Genomic DNA, 17,965 nt, shown 5'->3' with positions numbered 1-17,965 from the left:
TATTGTTTGATATAGATATAAGAAAATTGAATTGTGTTTAGTTTTTCGTTTTAACGTGGATGCCGAAGTATTAAATAGTGAAATCGGTGCTCGTTTTATAAATGCGTTGTAAATTTACGTGTGAATACAAGGTAAGTGCTAAATAATACAGTTATAAATCAATTTATTTAAAGACCGTTTTAATGCTTGTTATGAAGCCGGTAAACAAGAAGCTAAAAAATGGAAGCGAATCAAAAATGAATGCATCCGAGCAACGTGCATATTTAATGGGAAATACACAGAAGAAAACTGGATTGCAACGCTGCGCTTATTTATAAAAAACGCATCTTTTGGCCCCCTCTAATTTGGAATTCTTAATTCATAATTACTACAACGTGTATAAGAGATCGTTGATTCACTCTAGTAAAGTAAAAATAAAACGCGACCCTCTTACTATAAATCTATTAAAATGCCTTTCCAGAACTGCAAAATGTTGTTTCTGTATGCACATTTTCATAAACCTATGAACGAACACAAGGTAGAACCAACATTGATAGAGACCCAGAAAGTGTTGGTGATGATCTAGCCACAGAAAATGTAGCCGAATTTACATAATCATGTTAAGTAATATAATTAAATGTCATTTATAGAGACATCCTATCATAAAAAATATGCCCTAAACGGATTTTCCTGTTTACTAAGCAGCTGCTGTTCGCTGTGATAAAATATCAAAATTGGACGTACATCCCATATTTATTGCCACCATTTTTCGAATGAGAATATATGTGAAATATGTATTTCCGAGAATTTTTTGGCAGTTTTATTATTCACATGCTTAACACAAAAAAGCGTAGGTATCCCGTTGTGAGAATATTACATATCTTTGTAAATTTTAAATCTCCCTTTTTGTTCAGATCCCTTTGTCTTTGATAAATCGAACAATAGCAGTCAGCGTAATCTAAAAGTCTTTGTTTTTAAGGGAGTTGTTGTGTTTCAGTATCTCTACGATTGATTTTCTGGTGTAATGAAATTAGTGGCATTTATTGCTGGAGTAGAATATCTTTGCGACTGTTCAGCGTACGTACTCGTGCTGGTGCTGCACTCCCATGTTTGCAACTCCGAATCACTAGTGAAAAGCGGCACTGTCTGCACATCAATGAAAACCATGAATTTTCCAAGCATGCTGCATTCTAGCGGCGCGACTTCGCAAGCAGGAAGCTTTTCCGCACGTTGGCGAACAGTAGAAGGTTTATATCTAAAATATGCGAACTTGAACACACTGCCAATAGGTGTTCCCGAAATTGAATACGCCTGCGTTTTTGAGTATCCACATTTTCTAACAAACCATGAGAAACAAATATGAAATCTACCCGCGAAAGTTCACCCAAACGTAGTTCCAGCGTAGCTTTCCCGGCTAAAGGTCGATAGCCTACCATAGTAGTGTCACGATGTTAACGGTTGAGTGCTATTGAAATATCAAAACAATTAAGTCGTTATGATTAATTTGTTCGCTGCCGAAAATTAATTTCGGTCTTTTAAAGCCCACTTAATTCCAAATGACCAACTAAATGTAGGTAGAATCTTTCTTTATTAACCAATTTTTAACTTTTAACTTCTCAAAAACTACGCACGGAGATTTTTTGGAGAAATATTTCATTCGCTCAAAATTAGTTGGTTTGGTAACTTAACAAATTAGCTCATTACTATACTAGAAATACTCTATTGATCACCGATTAACAAGATATGTCTGGTATGTGCAGTTGTATGGTATTGGAAAACTACAATGACTTTCGTAAAATGACGTGCAAGTCTTTTTGAGAAGTTAAAATTTTGTTTGTAGCATCTCATCTTTGTTTCTAAACTTGTAACGTAAGCACATTCTCAAATTCTAATTCTATACATGTGAAAATTTAAGGAATTATTGAGAATGCTCATTGTAATCTTGTATTTCCAACGCAATGTGTAATCATTTCAGTATCGTTTAATTAAAATGATAATTGGTTGCGAATTAATTTAATTCGTAGCGGAGTTATATTAAATTTCTCGCCTCATGGGGGTTATTATTGCAATTTATTATTATACGCGTGTATCAACATTCACACAGAAAGCCGTATAATATCTAAAAAATAAATGGGGATCTTCCCTATATTTGCTTTTTCTGGTGATTTAATATATTACTTCGGTATCGCGCGAAAACGCTTAGCCAAATTGAATAATTACGCACGCAACCTGTGTAAAAAGGAATTTGCTTAAATTGTATACTGCTTGTCAGTGTGCCGTGATAAAAATTGATATTGCGGGTGGTTAATAATGAATTACTACTTCCTTTTATATTAACATAATTGCCTTCGCATTTACGTAGCATTAATACAATATGTATTATTGTTGATTTACAAAATGGAGTTTCAGATAGTGACAATTTGAAAACCTAATTTCAAAATCATTAGCTGTCATATGCTTCGCCGTATGTAGATAAATTATGAAACACTATACAATATCGAAATATTTGATTTAATTGAATCAAACCGGTAATCACCCTTTTACCACCCTTAGGACATTTAATTGGAATCCTTGGATTTACCTTCTTTAAATTAAATTTTATGCAATAAATGTTAATTTATTCATAGGAACTTTTCTAAAGATAAGTGCGTATAATGCATATAGTTCAACAAAAATATTATTTAATAGCCATCATATAATTGCTTGTAACTAAAACCTCGTGTATTACGCAGGCTTAAATTCATGCGACAAAATTTCATTAGAAGTGTATCCACAATATACAGTGTTATTCATTTAGAAGTAGACGTAGGGATTCCCTATGTCTTTGAATATTTATATTCAAAGCCTATGTCTACTTTTAAATGACAACAAGTTAAATAGTAATCGTAAACGATTTACATAAAGCGCATTTCCACTTGCATTCATTTCCCATTTGTAAGATGCAACTTCTGTTAAAATCGTAAAAATCCGGCCACAAATATGAAAAATAGCGTTGCACATGGGCAATCCATTGTTGACGTGCTACTTCAATTTCAGTTTATGAGAAGAATTTCATTTCAATGCTTTTGTAAATAAGAAAGTTAGAACTGCGCATGCGCAAACCTAAATTTTAAAACTAATGTTAGATTTTCCTTTGTTCCAAGCGCCTAAGTATCACATTTCACTTAAATAGTTCCATAGATAAAAAAGTTGGCACTGCGCATGCGCAAAACCAAATTTTGAAATTGGCGTTTGATTTTCCTTTATCCCAAGTGCCTATGGATAAATTTCGTTTAAATTCTTCCATAAATAAAAAAAGTTGGCACTGCGCATGCGCAAAACCAAATTTTGAAATTGGCGTTTGATTTTCCTTTATTCGAAGTGCTTATGTGTCAAATTTCGTTTAAATTCTTCCATAAATAAAAAAGTTGGCACTGCGCATGCGCAAAACCAAATTTTGAAATTGCGTTTGATTTTCCTTTATCCCAAGTGCCTATGTATCAAATTTCATTCAAATACTTTTATAAGTAAAAAAGTTTGCAATTCGGTTTACAAATGGTCGAGATGCGAAAAGGGCACTCTGAATTTTGAATCGATTCGATTCAACTTTTGGCATTGCGTATTATATGGCTAAATCTATGCCCATATTGAATTTCATGCAATTCAGTTCATAATTAACGGAGATGTAAAAGCGATCGAACATTTCTAAACAAAGTTATCGTTCACACGGACAGATAGATGGACAGACAGACAAAGGAACAGACGGAGAAATCAACCGGCAGGCGAGAGATAGCAATGCAAAATTATAAACGATCTCTAGGATCGTTAATAAACGGCAAAAGTGTAAAATTATGGAACATGTAAAAAACGTTTTTTTGTTTTTTTTACAACAACTTTTTTTGTAAGCGGTACAGAAAAAATTCCTTCCTTGGTACAAGACTCGACACCATAACGAACCAAATAGCGAAAAAAAGTAGAACAATAGCTCTTAAGATAAAAAACTAGTAGCGTCGCAAAGTTAGCGGACGGACGGACGGACGGACGGACGGACAAAGTGGCCACAATAGCGCATTTTTTTTTTATTTTTGTGGAAATGCGCTAAAAACACACAAAGGCGCCTAATTTTTTGCAACCTTGCGTACGCATTCTGCACTGTCTCTAGATTTTTATAAAAGCGACAGTAAATAGTATGCTTTTAGGTTATGATAAAGGGATATTAAATTCGGCCGCTATTTCCCTTAAATTTCTTATGGGATTCTCTTCCACAAAAATGAAAATGTTCAGTTTCATCTCTTCCGTTAAAACTGACGGTTGTTTACGATATGGGCATCGCATTTAAACAACCACTAATTTTAAAGTGATCAACACAGAAAATAAGTCTCTTACGTTCCTTGAACCACAGATATACGTAATCTACATTATATTGTAAATTTAGTTTAACAATTTTGTAGGTATGCATCCCGCTACTATATACGCTCCTAGTGAAATGTACTCGCTAAAAACAATGGGTTAAACCGATAATGCAATTTAATTTAAATTGAATTAAATGTAGGAAAGGAATTTTATATGTCACGGAAAGCTATCCGATTGCTTTATATAACCGGGCGTACTTTTTCCACATTCTATTCGGGTTATTATCAGGTAAGCTTGTTTTAACTCATACAACATTGACGTTCAATTAGATACGAAATGTGATCCCAACGTTCCAATAATTTGCTGATTCGCTAATTCATTTGCAAGAACAACATATAGTTTATTTTTTACCTGCACACAAAATTACTCACATTCCAATCGTTGCTTCCAGTATTACGTTATTTAACAATGATGCAACCGTTCAGGCGACAATCTTATTTAATAGAAAATAGTATTTTTTAAAGATAGTGGTTGTATTACTAACCTCTGTGATAAGAGCGGCCAATAAGTACCAGCGAGCAAGATTTCCGAATATACCCGAAGTGAAGATACTCATCCCCTTCGCGTGTCTCGAGAACGGCGCATATACCTACTATCAAACTTTCGTGGCCGTTCAATGATAATTCGACACCCGGAATAAGAATATTGCTGATAGTATTTATGGGATTTTAGTACTTGTGATATAAATCAATCGTCCACAAACATTGGATCGTGTTGTATGTGCCGTTTTTGAGATACGACCAGGATGTGACTACTAAAACTCCTTGAACCGGAAGGCACCTGGGTATTTTTGTTGATTATTTATTTTCGACTTATCATTAACTAACCTCGAAATTTTGATCGTGATAATAGCTGCCGTTTTGGAGATCTGATGAGACGTTGGCTTGCTCAACCACTTCATTAGCTCGCATTTCTGCTTGAATTTTCTATTTAATTGTAATTTTAGAATTGTTTCAGTATTTCATGGAAAATGAACAAAAGCAATAGTACTTTGTGTACCAAGGCGGGAAAGTGGATGTTTTCCGGGGCGCAGGAAGATATGGCCAGACGAGTCGAAGCCGAGGCTGGTCACTTCCTGAGTGAACCGAACCGAACCAAACCGATTTTTTTTCCTTTTTTTTTAATTTGAGGCACGAGACTTTTACAGGAAGCTAATTAGAGCCCCATGTCCATGCGTCACTTGTAACGAATTGAATGAATTTAAACTCTACGGCACTGTGGTAAAATTTTCTTCTTGTAATGAAATAATTAATACCATGGCTAGCTCAGTAATAATTATACTTTTAAAGACTCCGACCTTGCAAAAGTTAACCTCTTTTTCTTCACTTTCAATCTGAAAAGTAAAATCTGATGATCTAGTTTGATCCCTCTCAAATAAATGCTAATGTAAAATGTAAATGGACGTGTGCATATATTGGTACAAATAAAATCGTTCCAACTCCTCTTTGATTTACATTTTTCTTAATTGAAAATATTAATGTAAATAAATTAAAATTTCAAGTCTATCTCGTGATCACGTCCAAATCTAACTAATTATGTAGATTGTTGTTTTACTATTTGTAATTACTTGAACACCCGCCTTTGGATGCTACATAAAATTTTATTCCACACAAAAGAAGTCAATGAACTAAAAATTCAAATTAACGAGAAAAAAATCACCAAGATCTTTGGTTTAGGTTCGCTTATCATTCATAAAAAACATACAAATTTGTTCGCAGACTAAACTCCTGCGGACTTTCAGCATAATTTTTTATACAAAATCCCTAAAACGATCGACTCCTATTTTTACACAATATAAAAAATTCAAGATAACGTAGATTTATCGATGAGTCAACGTTTTCTCTTTTTGACAGTTGTGTCTCTCCTTTTTAAAGGTAGCCGAAATGGTGAAACGTGTTGGGCAATACAAACAGATTTTCTGCTGGTAAGCTTGACTGCTCGTTGAAAGTGAATCTCGAAAGATGTATGATAATTTGAATTCGGAACAAAATGCGAGTTTCAGGTTTCTCGAACTTTAATATATACAGGGAATTTTTCTTAAACGTATACAATATACATATGGGCTATGTATATCGGGTTTTTGATCGCTATGTACTTCAAACGCATGGAATCATGATACTATACTCTGTTTGTTAACTAGGAAGACGGATTTAAAAACCTGATTTACACTGGAAATATCACTAGAATCCCTGTCTCCCGATATAATAATGGTCCGCACAATTCACATCCCGCCATCGGAAAATTCCGCACTCGTCGCCCTGTTTATATATTGGCCCCCAAAATTTGACTAAGAATGTCTCTCTGCCACCCGATTTTATTTATGTACTCGTGGAATCCTACCCCGAAACTTCCGGAATACAGGAAATTTTCTAAAATCAAAACGAACATTTTCTAATCCTAAAGCGACCACCTGTTACACCGATAAAGATTCGGTTTTGTTGTATAATGGAAAACCTTTTACGATTATCAGACGTCGGCTGGTTTGAAGGTGATTGCTGTCTTAAACTCTGCTAGAAATTGTAGACTCCGGGTAAAATTTTGAAAATAGCGAAACGTTGGGGGTTGCTTTAACGCTGTTAATGGCCGGGAAACTTTTTTTACTAGTTGCAACTTTTTAACTACATAGCACAGAATTTAATTAATACAGTCATAAATAATCACAACAGATAACCCTATTGATCTTTTACAAAAAGGAAAGTTATTTGTTTGATGGCGCCACTCGAACTCGGATTTTGTTTGATTTGAGTAATAAAAATTTCTCAATTATTTATTTATTGTCCCTCTTGTTCTAGGCCCTCAACAGGCTTACGCCCAATTACAGAGTGACCCGCATAATGCTTTTTAGAGGTGCCCCTGCAGAAGGTCTTAAGTTGTTCTATACTACTCCTATACTACCTTACGAATTAGGAAAACTGCAGGAAAATCTAATTCGGAGTAGCCGGCAGAATGCTCGAAACTGATCTAAGGAAATTCCCATCTCTGCCACAGATGAAAAATTCACCTCAAACCAGGTTCGAACGCCCGACCTCCGGATTTATAGCCCAACGCTCTACCACTGAGCTATAAGCCGGTTACAGAGTGTAACCAGCCTGTATTGAGTACTTTTAACACCAAAGGTGAAACTTTTATTTATTTCTTATTCCTTTTGTTTATTTTATTATTCAAAAGCAATATTTTGAGGGCTTCCGCTAAATAAGACAATTACTTTCTCCGCAAGCTGTAAATTTTGAAAATTATTATTTTCGGACAAAACCATTTAACTTTTTTGAAACGACACCTTAAAATGTTGGTCACTTCTGATACCACGTCAAGAATCTAGTCACCCCCACGATAAAAACGCAAATGTTTCTAGAGGACTATACTGGTCGCTTCGAAATTCAAAACGCGTATCTTGCTAGAAGATTGTACCAGTCGTCGTGGACGACAAAACACGAATGCTTACAAGTTTTCTAAAATCAATCATTCCCTTAATTGCTGAGTAAAATGCTGGCCGTCCCCAAAGGCGGATTATCACTCAAAATGGTTAAATTTTCACTCGTAGTGTTTGATGAAATGTACCATATACAAACAACTATTCTCAACAGTTATCCATTCAATGGGATGAGTTTCTGCAACAGATCCTACAAGAGCACCTTGCACAGTCTTGAACTCGAACTCGAGAAACTATCAGGAACGTATGGAATGCAATTCCCAATTCCATTTACTGCACAACAAACTGTTACTGTCTGCCCTCTTTCTGGTGACGTAGTTTTAGAAACGTGTTTCGACATTTCTATGCTATAATCTCACCAGGTTTATGCGCCGTTTACCTCTGTAAGGTAACAATATGGACGCTATTTTATTTCTAGAGCGTGTGAACACTACCTTAAAGTTAACTGCATTGGCGATCGCTAGATGTCATTATCTTACAATAACAAACATAACAAAGCATGGCAATGTAATAACATTTCCCCTTCACGTTCTTATCACTAATCATTTTGGTATAGAAGGAAGATCGCTCTGCTTCGCAGGACACTTCTTTCTGTCATTGTTGACCTGAAAACCTGATTTCCAAATCTGTTTACAACCAGAGAACTTAAAACCATTTATCCGCTTTCCGTTTGTCGCTTTCATCCCGTATCGTCAAACTACCTTTGCCTGCATCATAGATTAACGAATCTGTGCCTGCATAATATATCGTCGCCAGCTCATTAGAGAAGATTAGTGAAAGATCCGAAGCTTCAGACTATTATAGTGGAACCCCTGGTGGAACCTCTGACCCGCGTGGATTAAGTTTGCGAAATCGTGGATGATACGCTGTGGTAGTGGCTACGTTACATACAGGGGAATCTGAATGGAACACCAGTGGTGACCTCGGTCTGAGAGACCGAATTTGATTTTGGCTTGATTTCATAGTTACTACGCATGTAACTTGGCTTAAAATAAAGGAAAAAGTTCAGTCAATAAATAAACAAAGGCATATAAATCGAAAAAATAAATTTTATTCTTGTAACATAACTTACGAAGCTCTGGATAGGACACATAGGCAATTATTTTGTAAATTACACTTGTAACTGGGAACTATACTGTGCGATCAAAAATGAGTTGCTGTCGAGTCACCTTTGGAATTTTTGTTTACATGGTAAATCGTATTTAACTTGAACTTCCAAAGGCGACTCGACAGCAACCCATTTTTGATCACCCGTTACTAATTTACAGTTGTAACTGGGAATTAGTTTATAATTTACAGTTGTAATTGGGAATTACACTAATTTACAGTTGTAACTGGGAATTATGCTAATTTACAGTTGTAACTGGGAATTATACTAATTTACAGTTGTAACTAGGAATTAGTTTTTTAATTTACAGTTGTAATTGAGAATTACACTAATTTACAATTGTAACTGGGAATTAATAGTATTTTACATTATTAGCCAGGTAAGTGAGTTTTTACTGGCGATAGAAGTTGACTAGCGAGCCGTTAGGCGAGCTTGTCATCTCCTAGAGCCAGTAAAAACTATTACCTGGCGTATAATGTACAATATTTTATTTGTTACTCATTTGTAAACAATAGTAAACGTAAATAATTAGTTCTTAAATTAATCTTGAAGAAATGTCTAAAATATCATGTTATCCATGTAACAGAGACTTCGCATTAATTCTGGCCAATGAAATTACTAGATTACTAACTTGTAAAATTTTTACAGGTCTGCTGTCAGTTTTACAAGTCAGTAGCGTTTAAACATTACGTTTACCCGTTTGCGTTTTGTCTTGTTAATCAACGTGTACAACTGAGTAACAAATAAACTAATTTACCGTTGTAACTGTCAAGGATAATTCCCAGTTACAACTGTAAATTAGTGTAATTCCCAATTACAACTGTAAATTATAAACTAATTCCCAGTTACAACTGTAATTTTCAAAATAATTTCCTATGTGTCCTATCCAGAGCTTCGTAACTAAATTGAATTATACACAATACTAAGCTTACGGGGGGATGCGCGTTGCAATGCTAGAATTTTCGTAGCATCAATGGCGGCGATGCATCGGAAAGCGGCCAATTACTCACGGCACTAAATATACCCAAATTTCCGAATTGTTCTTGATTTATGTTTGAAACAATGTGCAGTGGCAGCTTGAATTTTTAGGTACACCAACGGTGACGTTGGTCTGACAGACCGAAAGGGTTAATTGTCAAAGAACGGCTTGCTTCATCAAGTTGTTCGTCTGGTGTTAAACTCAGACACGCAGAATATTAAGCTAGCAGAACTAGCAGTGCCATGCGCTGCGCCGTTTTTACAAAAATTTGAAAAATACTTTTCGTCGGTCTGAGAGACCGTGCGTCACCACTGAAGGGGATCATAACGCACTGACGGAGTGTGTATCGGAAGTGGTACATATAAAAACAAACTCCGCTAAATCCCATTCATCGGCATCAGTAAATATTTAGCGCTGTTTTGAATTTAATACTCATCGAGTAGTTCTATTCTTTTGTTTGTATTTTCTTATATATTCACTCAGAGTAGTTTTATCTGGACTGTATTTTTTAGCAACTGATTTTAGCTTATCGTTTTCCTCAACAACTTCAATAACCTCCTCTGAGGTAAGCTTTTGTCTTACGACATTAACAATACTTTAGTAAGTTATTTAAATCTTCGAAACCAAACGGATGTTATAAGGTATGGTATTTTTTGACGACATTATTTAACAAGACGGAGCAAAATACCTAGGAGCATTTTGGTTCCGAATTTCTAGATTCCTAAGGTCATGCCATTTTCGACATATACCATTTGAAATGTTGTAGAAACTCGCGTTTCTCCCCTTCTAGCGGTTATCGTAGGAAATAATGTCCAGGATTTTCGCTTGACCCTTTTCATTACCAAAATTTTATCCCAAAACTCTATCCTTATGGCATTCTAAAATACAGCCCCGTGTTACTTGGTCGCCGTATAACATTTAATTTCTCAATGGTATAACTTTTGTGCTGTCTAGTCTACACTTTTTATAGGTTCGTTGATTACGTAGGTTCTGTAGTAGGTACGTACATACTACTTTAGTTGGCGTTATTTTCTAACGAAACGTAGCAATTGCTTCAATTTTTTGTAAAAAGATGTTATATTCAAGAATCCAACAGGAAATCGGTGAAACGACGGAATCGGAAGAACGTGATTTAAATACAACCTGAATACATAATACATACGTAAAAATTTGTTTTTTTATCGCATTTAGTGTCGAGGGGTTCCCCTTTAACGTGGAGCTGCCGTATGACGATAAAACGTTACCAGTAGAATCAATGTAGGTATAATGCGATTACCATAAGAAATTACGCATTTGCTATCTAAACGAGTTGTATTGTGAAAAGAATTATGTTCAATACATTACGCCGAATTACGTACTCTGGCTTTTCTGGGAAAACGTGTTTAGTTTCTCGTAATTTAGAAAGCGTTTTTGTATTAATCTGCACAGAGTAAACATATTCAATGCTATAATAGATTAAACTAGTGCATATGGAACGCTTACAAGGGAGGTTAATTTCCGGAACTGTTTTTGTTGGCTTTTACCTCAACTTATAAATGGCGGGAATGACTCGAGGGATCGTATATCTTTGGCAGATGAAAAACTAAAATACTCCCTCTTATCAAACAGGAAGTTGGGAACTTACGCGAAGTTCACATATCAGCTTGAGCTTCAACAAATGATCTCGAAACACATCTAACCAAGTTTTGTGGACCGGCGGAGGATTAATATTTTATTCCACGAAGTTTAATTACAGTTCTTTTATCATTAGGATCAGATACATGTAAAATATGGGTTTGTTTTTATTTAACGTGCCTTTGTGCCAGCGAGTCTTTCTTAAAAGTGAACATGCAATGCAATTATTCCAATATGTTAACATTAAAAAAACTCGTAAACTTAATAGGCGAGTGTTGTGCTTTTACCTTTTAATTATACCTATTATATTATATTTGATGTGGGTCAATTTTCTAAAGGGACTCTTACTATTTTATCAATTTATAAATAGTTATTTATATAACAATAGCGCGAAGTTCAGTTGCGGGCATTGAGATTTGAGACTGAAGGTATTTTGACGAGCAGTCAAATGCGCGAAATAACTGCGCCGAGCTGTATAGTGTTATACAGGGTGTCCCTAAAAGGTCTGTACAACGCGCTACCAGGGGTTCTTGGTATCAAAATAGGACGATTTAACCCAACTTACCTCTATCCAAAAGTGCTTCGGTAAGGCGCTATCTACCGCCAAAGATTAAAAAAAAAATCGTTATTTTTATTTTATCGGAAAATGGTTTTGCCGATTAAAATGAAATTCGGGATGTGAATGTCTAATGTAAAAAGGGTCTTTGTGATATCATCGTTTTGATTGTAGTTGCTATGTAGGTGGTAAAATACTGACCATCCACATCTGAAGAGGTCTAAAACTTTTTAACTACTATTTTGACAGTTCTGAATTTTTAGACACTGATAGACAGTTTACTTGCAAGCATTTTTGGTCTCTTGATGAATATCGCTATCTGTGATGGTTTACGATAAAAAAAAATTTAGGCATTATGAATGGCATGCACCATAAATGCGATTGTTCCTCAAAAACCACAAGTGCAAGCAAGAAGTAGGCTATGACGATTTGGAAACCTGTGAGTATACTCCCTAACGCATTGGCGACCATTTCCACGACTGTATCCAAACACTAATAGCATATCAGTTAACTCTGCGTTACTGTATTGAAAGGCCATATTACAATTTTAACAATGAAATTTTAAGTCTTCAAGCAAAACGTAAATTGTTCTAGTTTAAGAAACAACAAACAAACGTTACGCCACTCTAAGGTTTCACAGCCATCTTCTGATTTTTTGAGGAACAATCGCATTTATGGTGCATGCCATTCATCATGCCTAAAATTTTTTTTTTATCGTAAACCATCACAGATAGCGATATTCATCAAGAGACCAAAAATGCTTGCAAGTAAACTGTCTATCAGTGTCTAAAAATTCAGAACCGTCAAAATAGTAGTTAAAAAGTTTTAGACCTCTTCAGATGTGGATGGTCAGTATTTTACCACCTACATAGCAACTACAATCAAAACGATGATATCACAAAGACCCTTTTTACATTAGACATTCACATCCCGAATTTCATTTTAATCGGCAAAACCATTTTCCGATAAAATAAAAATAACGATTTTTTTTTAAATCTTTGGCGGTAGATAGCGCCTTACCGATGCACTTTTGGATAGAGGTAAGTTGGGATAAATCGTCCTATTTTGATACCAAGAACCCATGGTAGCGCGTTGTACAGACCTTTTAGGGACACCCTGTATACACATTTTTTCTACAACTGAACTGATTATTCATTAAATTTGCTGATGTTTAGATACAACTTTGTCCATGCGCGAAATACTTATTTTTCACTGTTGACGTTTTCGCGCAATTTGTTAAGAGCAACGTTACTTATTAATTATACGATCAAACGAACTTACCTTAGTGAAGTTCGATCGTAATTTTATGAATCTTCAGTCCGAGATATCACTTACTAGGTAGTACGCCCCTGGCGCTGCTACGTACCGCAATTTTAAAGCTAAAAATAACTAAAAGAAGAAAAACCTCTCCCCGTATTCCCACCGTTGGCCCGTGACGGAACATATTCATTTCTTTAAAGTAAGCCCTTGCAACTTCGAAGGGGAACCGAACAGGTTCACATGGGTGGGTGGGAAGTGATATCTCGGACTGAAGATTCATAAAATTACGATCGAACTTCACTAAGGTAAGTTCGTTTGATTGTATAATTTTATTTCACTTCAGTCCTTTTATATCACTTACTAGGTAGATGTTTAAAGCATTCATTGAAGTTGCATTTAATAACAAAATAATACATTTTACAGGTTATTAGAATTTAACACTGCTCTTGCAAACTCCGTTTCGTTTATAATCGGTCGGTTATAGAATCGTGCGAAACAGGAAGATTCTTCTCCCCAACCAGCCGATTGAAAAATGCCGTCCACTGAGACTCCTTGCCTAAAGGCGACCGAAGTAGCCGCGTGGCGTGTAGAATGAGGCTTAAATAGGTCCGTCGGAATTCCCGAATCTTGTAGGACCATTTTCATCCACCTACTCAAAGTTTGCTTTGAAGCTATCCCATGTGGTCTTCTAATAGATAAGAATAAGAAGGATTTGTTTTTTCTAAGGGGGGCAGTACGCTGAAGAAAAATTTTCAACGTACTACCTACACATAACGCTGGTAAATCCTTAAAGTAGAAGGCTTGAAGGTAGGGTTGAGGTTTCCCTACCCTTGTAGTTTTCACTTTATCAGAAATAAAAATTTGGAATCCTGAGGGGGATTCCCGAATGTTCTCAATTCTGATTAGAGCAATTGCATTTAACCTTTGTCCAGTAGTTAATAAAAGTAACATTAATAATTTTAAGGATAATTGTTTCAAAGTGAGATTCTCGTTTGGGAACCAATTCGAGAGAAAATTCAAAACTGGATGTGGGTTCCATGTGTTGGTGTACGGCTTCGGTGGTCTAGTATTTGCTATGCCTCTAAGGTAACGCTTCAGTAGAATATCCTCTCCAACATTTCCTGGTAGAATAAGAGAAAGTGCAGACCTGTGGCTATTAAATGATCCGTAACCGCAGGATTTTCTTGTTAAAATAGTGTGTAGGAATTTAATTACTTCTTTCGGTCCCGAAGAGAACAAGGAACTTCCTGTGAGTTGACAAAACTTCCACCACATCTTGTAAGTAGTGTTATATTGCGCTTCCGTTGATCGGGATATCGAATGAATCATTACCTCCAAAGCGCAATCCGGTACTCCTCGTCTCTTTAACGCTTCCCTGATAAACGCACTGCTACCAGGGTAAGGTTCCTTGGAAGAGGTCGGGTTTCCCTAAAAGGAGAAGTCAGTAAATTCATACTTGGACCTAAAGTCATAGGATGACCATCACATAATTCTAATAGTAATGGGTACCAAGATTGGGACGGCCACTTTGGAACAACTATAATTCCCACAGCTTTGTCGGAGACAATTTTTTGTAAAACTTTAAGAATAAGTGAAAAAGGCGGGAAGGCATAGAAAAAAAGGTTGCTCCAGCAAAGAGTAAATGCATCCACTGCTATCGAATTCGGGTCCGGGAGCCAGGAGACATAATTACAACACTTATGATTCAATTTTGATGCAAAAAGGTCTATCTCTGGTGCTCCAAAATTCGACACAATTTGTGTAAAAGCGGTTTGAGCTAGCGACCATTCTGTCTCTGTAGACCGACAGCGAGATTCTTTGTCCGCTCTCCAATTATCTTTAGAATTTATATACGAAGCAAAAATAAAAATTTCGTTCTTCTCGCACCATGACCAGATTTGTCGAGTAATCCCGTTCAAAAGAGGGTATTGAATACCACCCATCCTGTTGACGTACGACAGAGCAGTGGTATTGTCAGTACGAATTAGGATTTTACCTTTTGAACTATTCTTAGCAAAAGATTTCAGACCATAAAAAATGGCTTTCAGTTCTAAAAAATTTATGTGTTGCTTTCTCTCAACAGTACTCCAAAACCCATGAGTCTTTACGTTATCGCACCAAGCTCCCCAGCCAGAAAGCGAAGCATCCGTAAAGATCTCCTTCAAAAAAGGATCGCAACTGATACTGTGTTGTGATGACATAATATGTTGATCCCACCACCATAAATCAGGTAGGATGCCAGCATTTAGAGACATGGAGGAATCGTAATTCGAATTACTAGACCTCAAGGCCAAAAATTTTTGTCGTTCCAAAAGCTTCGTATAAACCCAGCCGTACTGTACTGCTGGGCAGGCAGACACTAGAACTCCGATAAAAGCAGCAAATTTTCTAATTGAAAAAGTTTTAGTGTGAAGAAAAAATTGTATAGAATCAGTAATTCTAATCTTCTTTTCTAAGGGCAATTCCAAAGTTAGATTTACAGAATCAAAAATAAATCCCAGGAATTGTTTTCTTTGAGAGGGGGTGAGAGAACTTTTGTTGTAGTTAACAACAAAGCCTAAGGATTCCAGTAGCTGGAGTGCGAATTTGGTATTATTTAAACAAACTAAATGAGAACTCCCTAAAATTAAAAAGTCATCTAAGTAGTTAACACAGGGAATTCCCTTTTTTCGTAGACAAGAAGTAATAGGTTTCATTAATTTAGTAAATGTGAAGGGAGCTGAAGATAAACCAAAGGGGATGCACGTGAACTCATATAAGTTTCCATTGAAGTTAAATCTTAGATACTTTCTATCTTCAATGTGTATTGGAATCAAAAAATATGCATCTTTAAGATCTAAGGTTGTCATAAAGTAACCCTTATTCAGAAGTTTTGAAGCAGTTCTATAGTCTTCCATTTTAAAGTGAAAATGTCTAACCGACAAATTAAGTTGCTTTAGGTTTAAGATGAATCGTTTTTTCCCATTTGGTTTATCTGCTAGAAAAAACCCCGATAAGTATTGATCTTTGTGTGGAGTACAAGCACAAATAGCTCCCAACTTTAACAAATCGTTGACCGATTGTAACAGGTGAGCGTGCTGCTCCGAAGAGAACGAACTCACACAAGGTGGCCGTTCCTGTCTTGGCGGGTAAACAAATGGGATACGATAACCTGATATCCAAGACAAAACTATCGGATTCGAAGTGATTCGTTCCCAGTTTGTAGTAAACATAAATAATCTACCCGCAAAACGTACCTGGTTTTCATTAGAGTTAATTAATTCCGAAAATTTTTGTAAGGGCGCCCTTGGACTGACCTCGATTCCCTTCTGTATCGGGCCGGGCGATGTCTGTTTCCCATCTCCGTCGAGGGAGTGAATTTTGTAAACTGACCCCTCTGTCGTCCCTCACGTCCCTTGGGTACAAGACTTTTAAACCTTGGTTTGTTCGAAGAATGAGGTAGCAGATCTTTGCTCGTTCTTTCGAGCACTTTTGCTGTTTTAACCAACTCTCCGAAATTTGACCCAAATAAGGATCTATCGGCAGTGGTTCCTTCTGCTAAATCTCGCATAGATTTGTTGAGCATCGGAAGCAGTAAGTTGCGCCTTGTTTTGGTTAAAGTATAGAAGAGGTCAGTAAAAATTTTGCCTGCATCCCACAAAGGTAAAAGTAAACTTTCTTTTACCTCTTTCGATAAACCGTCTGGATCATTTAAAATATTTGAAATGCTCAACCCTAAAGCATTAAGACCCTGAGCTATCTGTAACTGAATATCAGTATAGCAGCTGTCTTTTTTCCGGACTGTTAAATTAGTCACTTGCGACAATTCTTGGTTGATTGTCGGAGGGGTTAACTCCAGATTACTGTTTAAATTATACTTCCTTTTTATAGAAGCTAAATCGTTTTCTGGTACCCCATTGAGCAAAAAATTGTTCCATCTGGAACAAATAGCTGTATTTAAAGTAATAGTATTACTTTTAACTTTTTCGGGATCTTCGCCAATAATATTTAAGACATCATCATCCAAAACTACGTCATTATCAATAACCAAAGTCGGTGAGTTCTCTTTATTCTCCTCCGTTGTTAAACCTCCTGGGGTCTGATCAACGTGCAGATCAATCTCAGAGTGAAGAAAACTTTCATTATCTGAGGCCGAACTTCTGCGAGTCCGGTCCTGCAGAGTATGTGAGTGGCGAGACCTCGACCGAGAACGACGAAATCGGGTCTCGTCCGGAGTCGACGGAGAGCGAGAATTGCGGCGATGTTTACGCTTAGAACGTTTTCTACGCCATTTTCTCTCCCGTCTTTCCAAACGTTTCAGACGATCTAAAACGGATAACGCCTCGTCATTATCTGACGAGCTAAAGCTTCTCTCTTCCATGTCTAAAAAACAAAACTAAAAGTAAATAAATTAGAGAACTTACGTTACGAGCGTCGTACACAAAGCGGTAACGAACTTATCACGCGCAGCGCAAAAGGCAGAATGAATATGTTCCGTCACGGGCCAACGGGGGGAGTACGGGGAGAGGATTTTCTTCTTTTAGTTATTTTTAGCTTTAAAATTGCGGTACGTAGCAGCGCCAGGGGCGTACTACCTAGTAAGTGATATGAAAGGACTGAAGTGAAATAAAATTAACCGTTTATTAATCTAGTACCTGTTTCTAGTGT

General features: G+C 36.4%; 1 protein-coding gene across 1 annotated transcript; it reads right to left on the bottom strand.

The window, feature by feature from the left end:
* Positions 1-13,345: 13,345 nt before the first annotated feature.
* Positions 13,346-17,758, bottom strand: LOC116177487. Its single transcript, XM_031496473.1, has 3 exons — positions 17,738-17,758; positions 16,555-17,680; positions 13,346-14,746 (listed from the first exon to the last, which is right to left on the bottom strand). Exon 2 carries the CDS (start codon positions 17,676-17,678, stop codon positions 16,575-16,577), a length of 1,104 nt encoding a protein of 367 aa, XP_031352333.1. The 5' UTR covers positions 17,679-17,680; positions 17,738-17,758; the 3' UTR covers positions 13,346-14,746; positions 16,555-16,574.
* Between the last annotated feature and the right edge of the window lie 207 nt (positions 17,759-17,965).

This window comes from Photinus pyralis, unplaced genomic scaffold (assembly GCF_008802855.1).
Source record: "Photinus pyralis isolate 1611_PpyrPB1 unplaced genomic scaffold, Ppyr1.3 Ppyr1.4_LG7, whole genome shotgun sequence".
Lineage (NCBI taxonomy): Eukaryota > Metazoa > Arthropoda > Insecta > Coleoptera > Lampyridae > Photinus > Photinus pyralis.
Note: the sequence above shows the minus strand (reverse complement) of the source record. Positions and strands in the feature narration are given on the sequence as shown.

Excerpts from the sequence above, each read along its gene's own strand:
- LOC116177487 (XM_031496473.1), bottom strand. The coding sequence starts at position 17,678 with ATGGAAGAGAGAAGCTTTAGCTCGTCAGATAATGACGAGGCGTTATCC.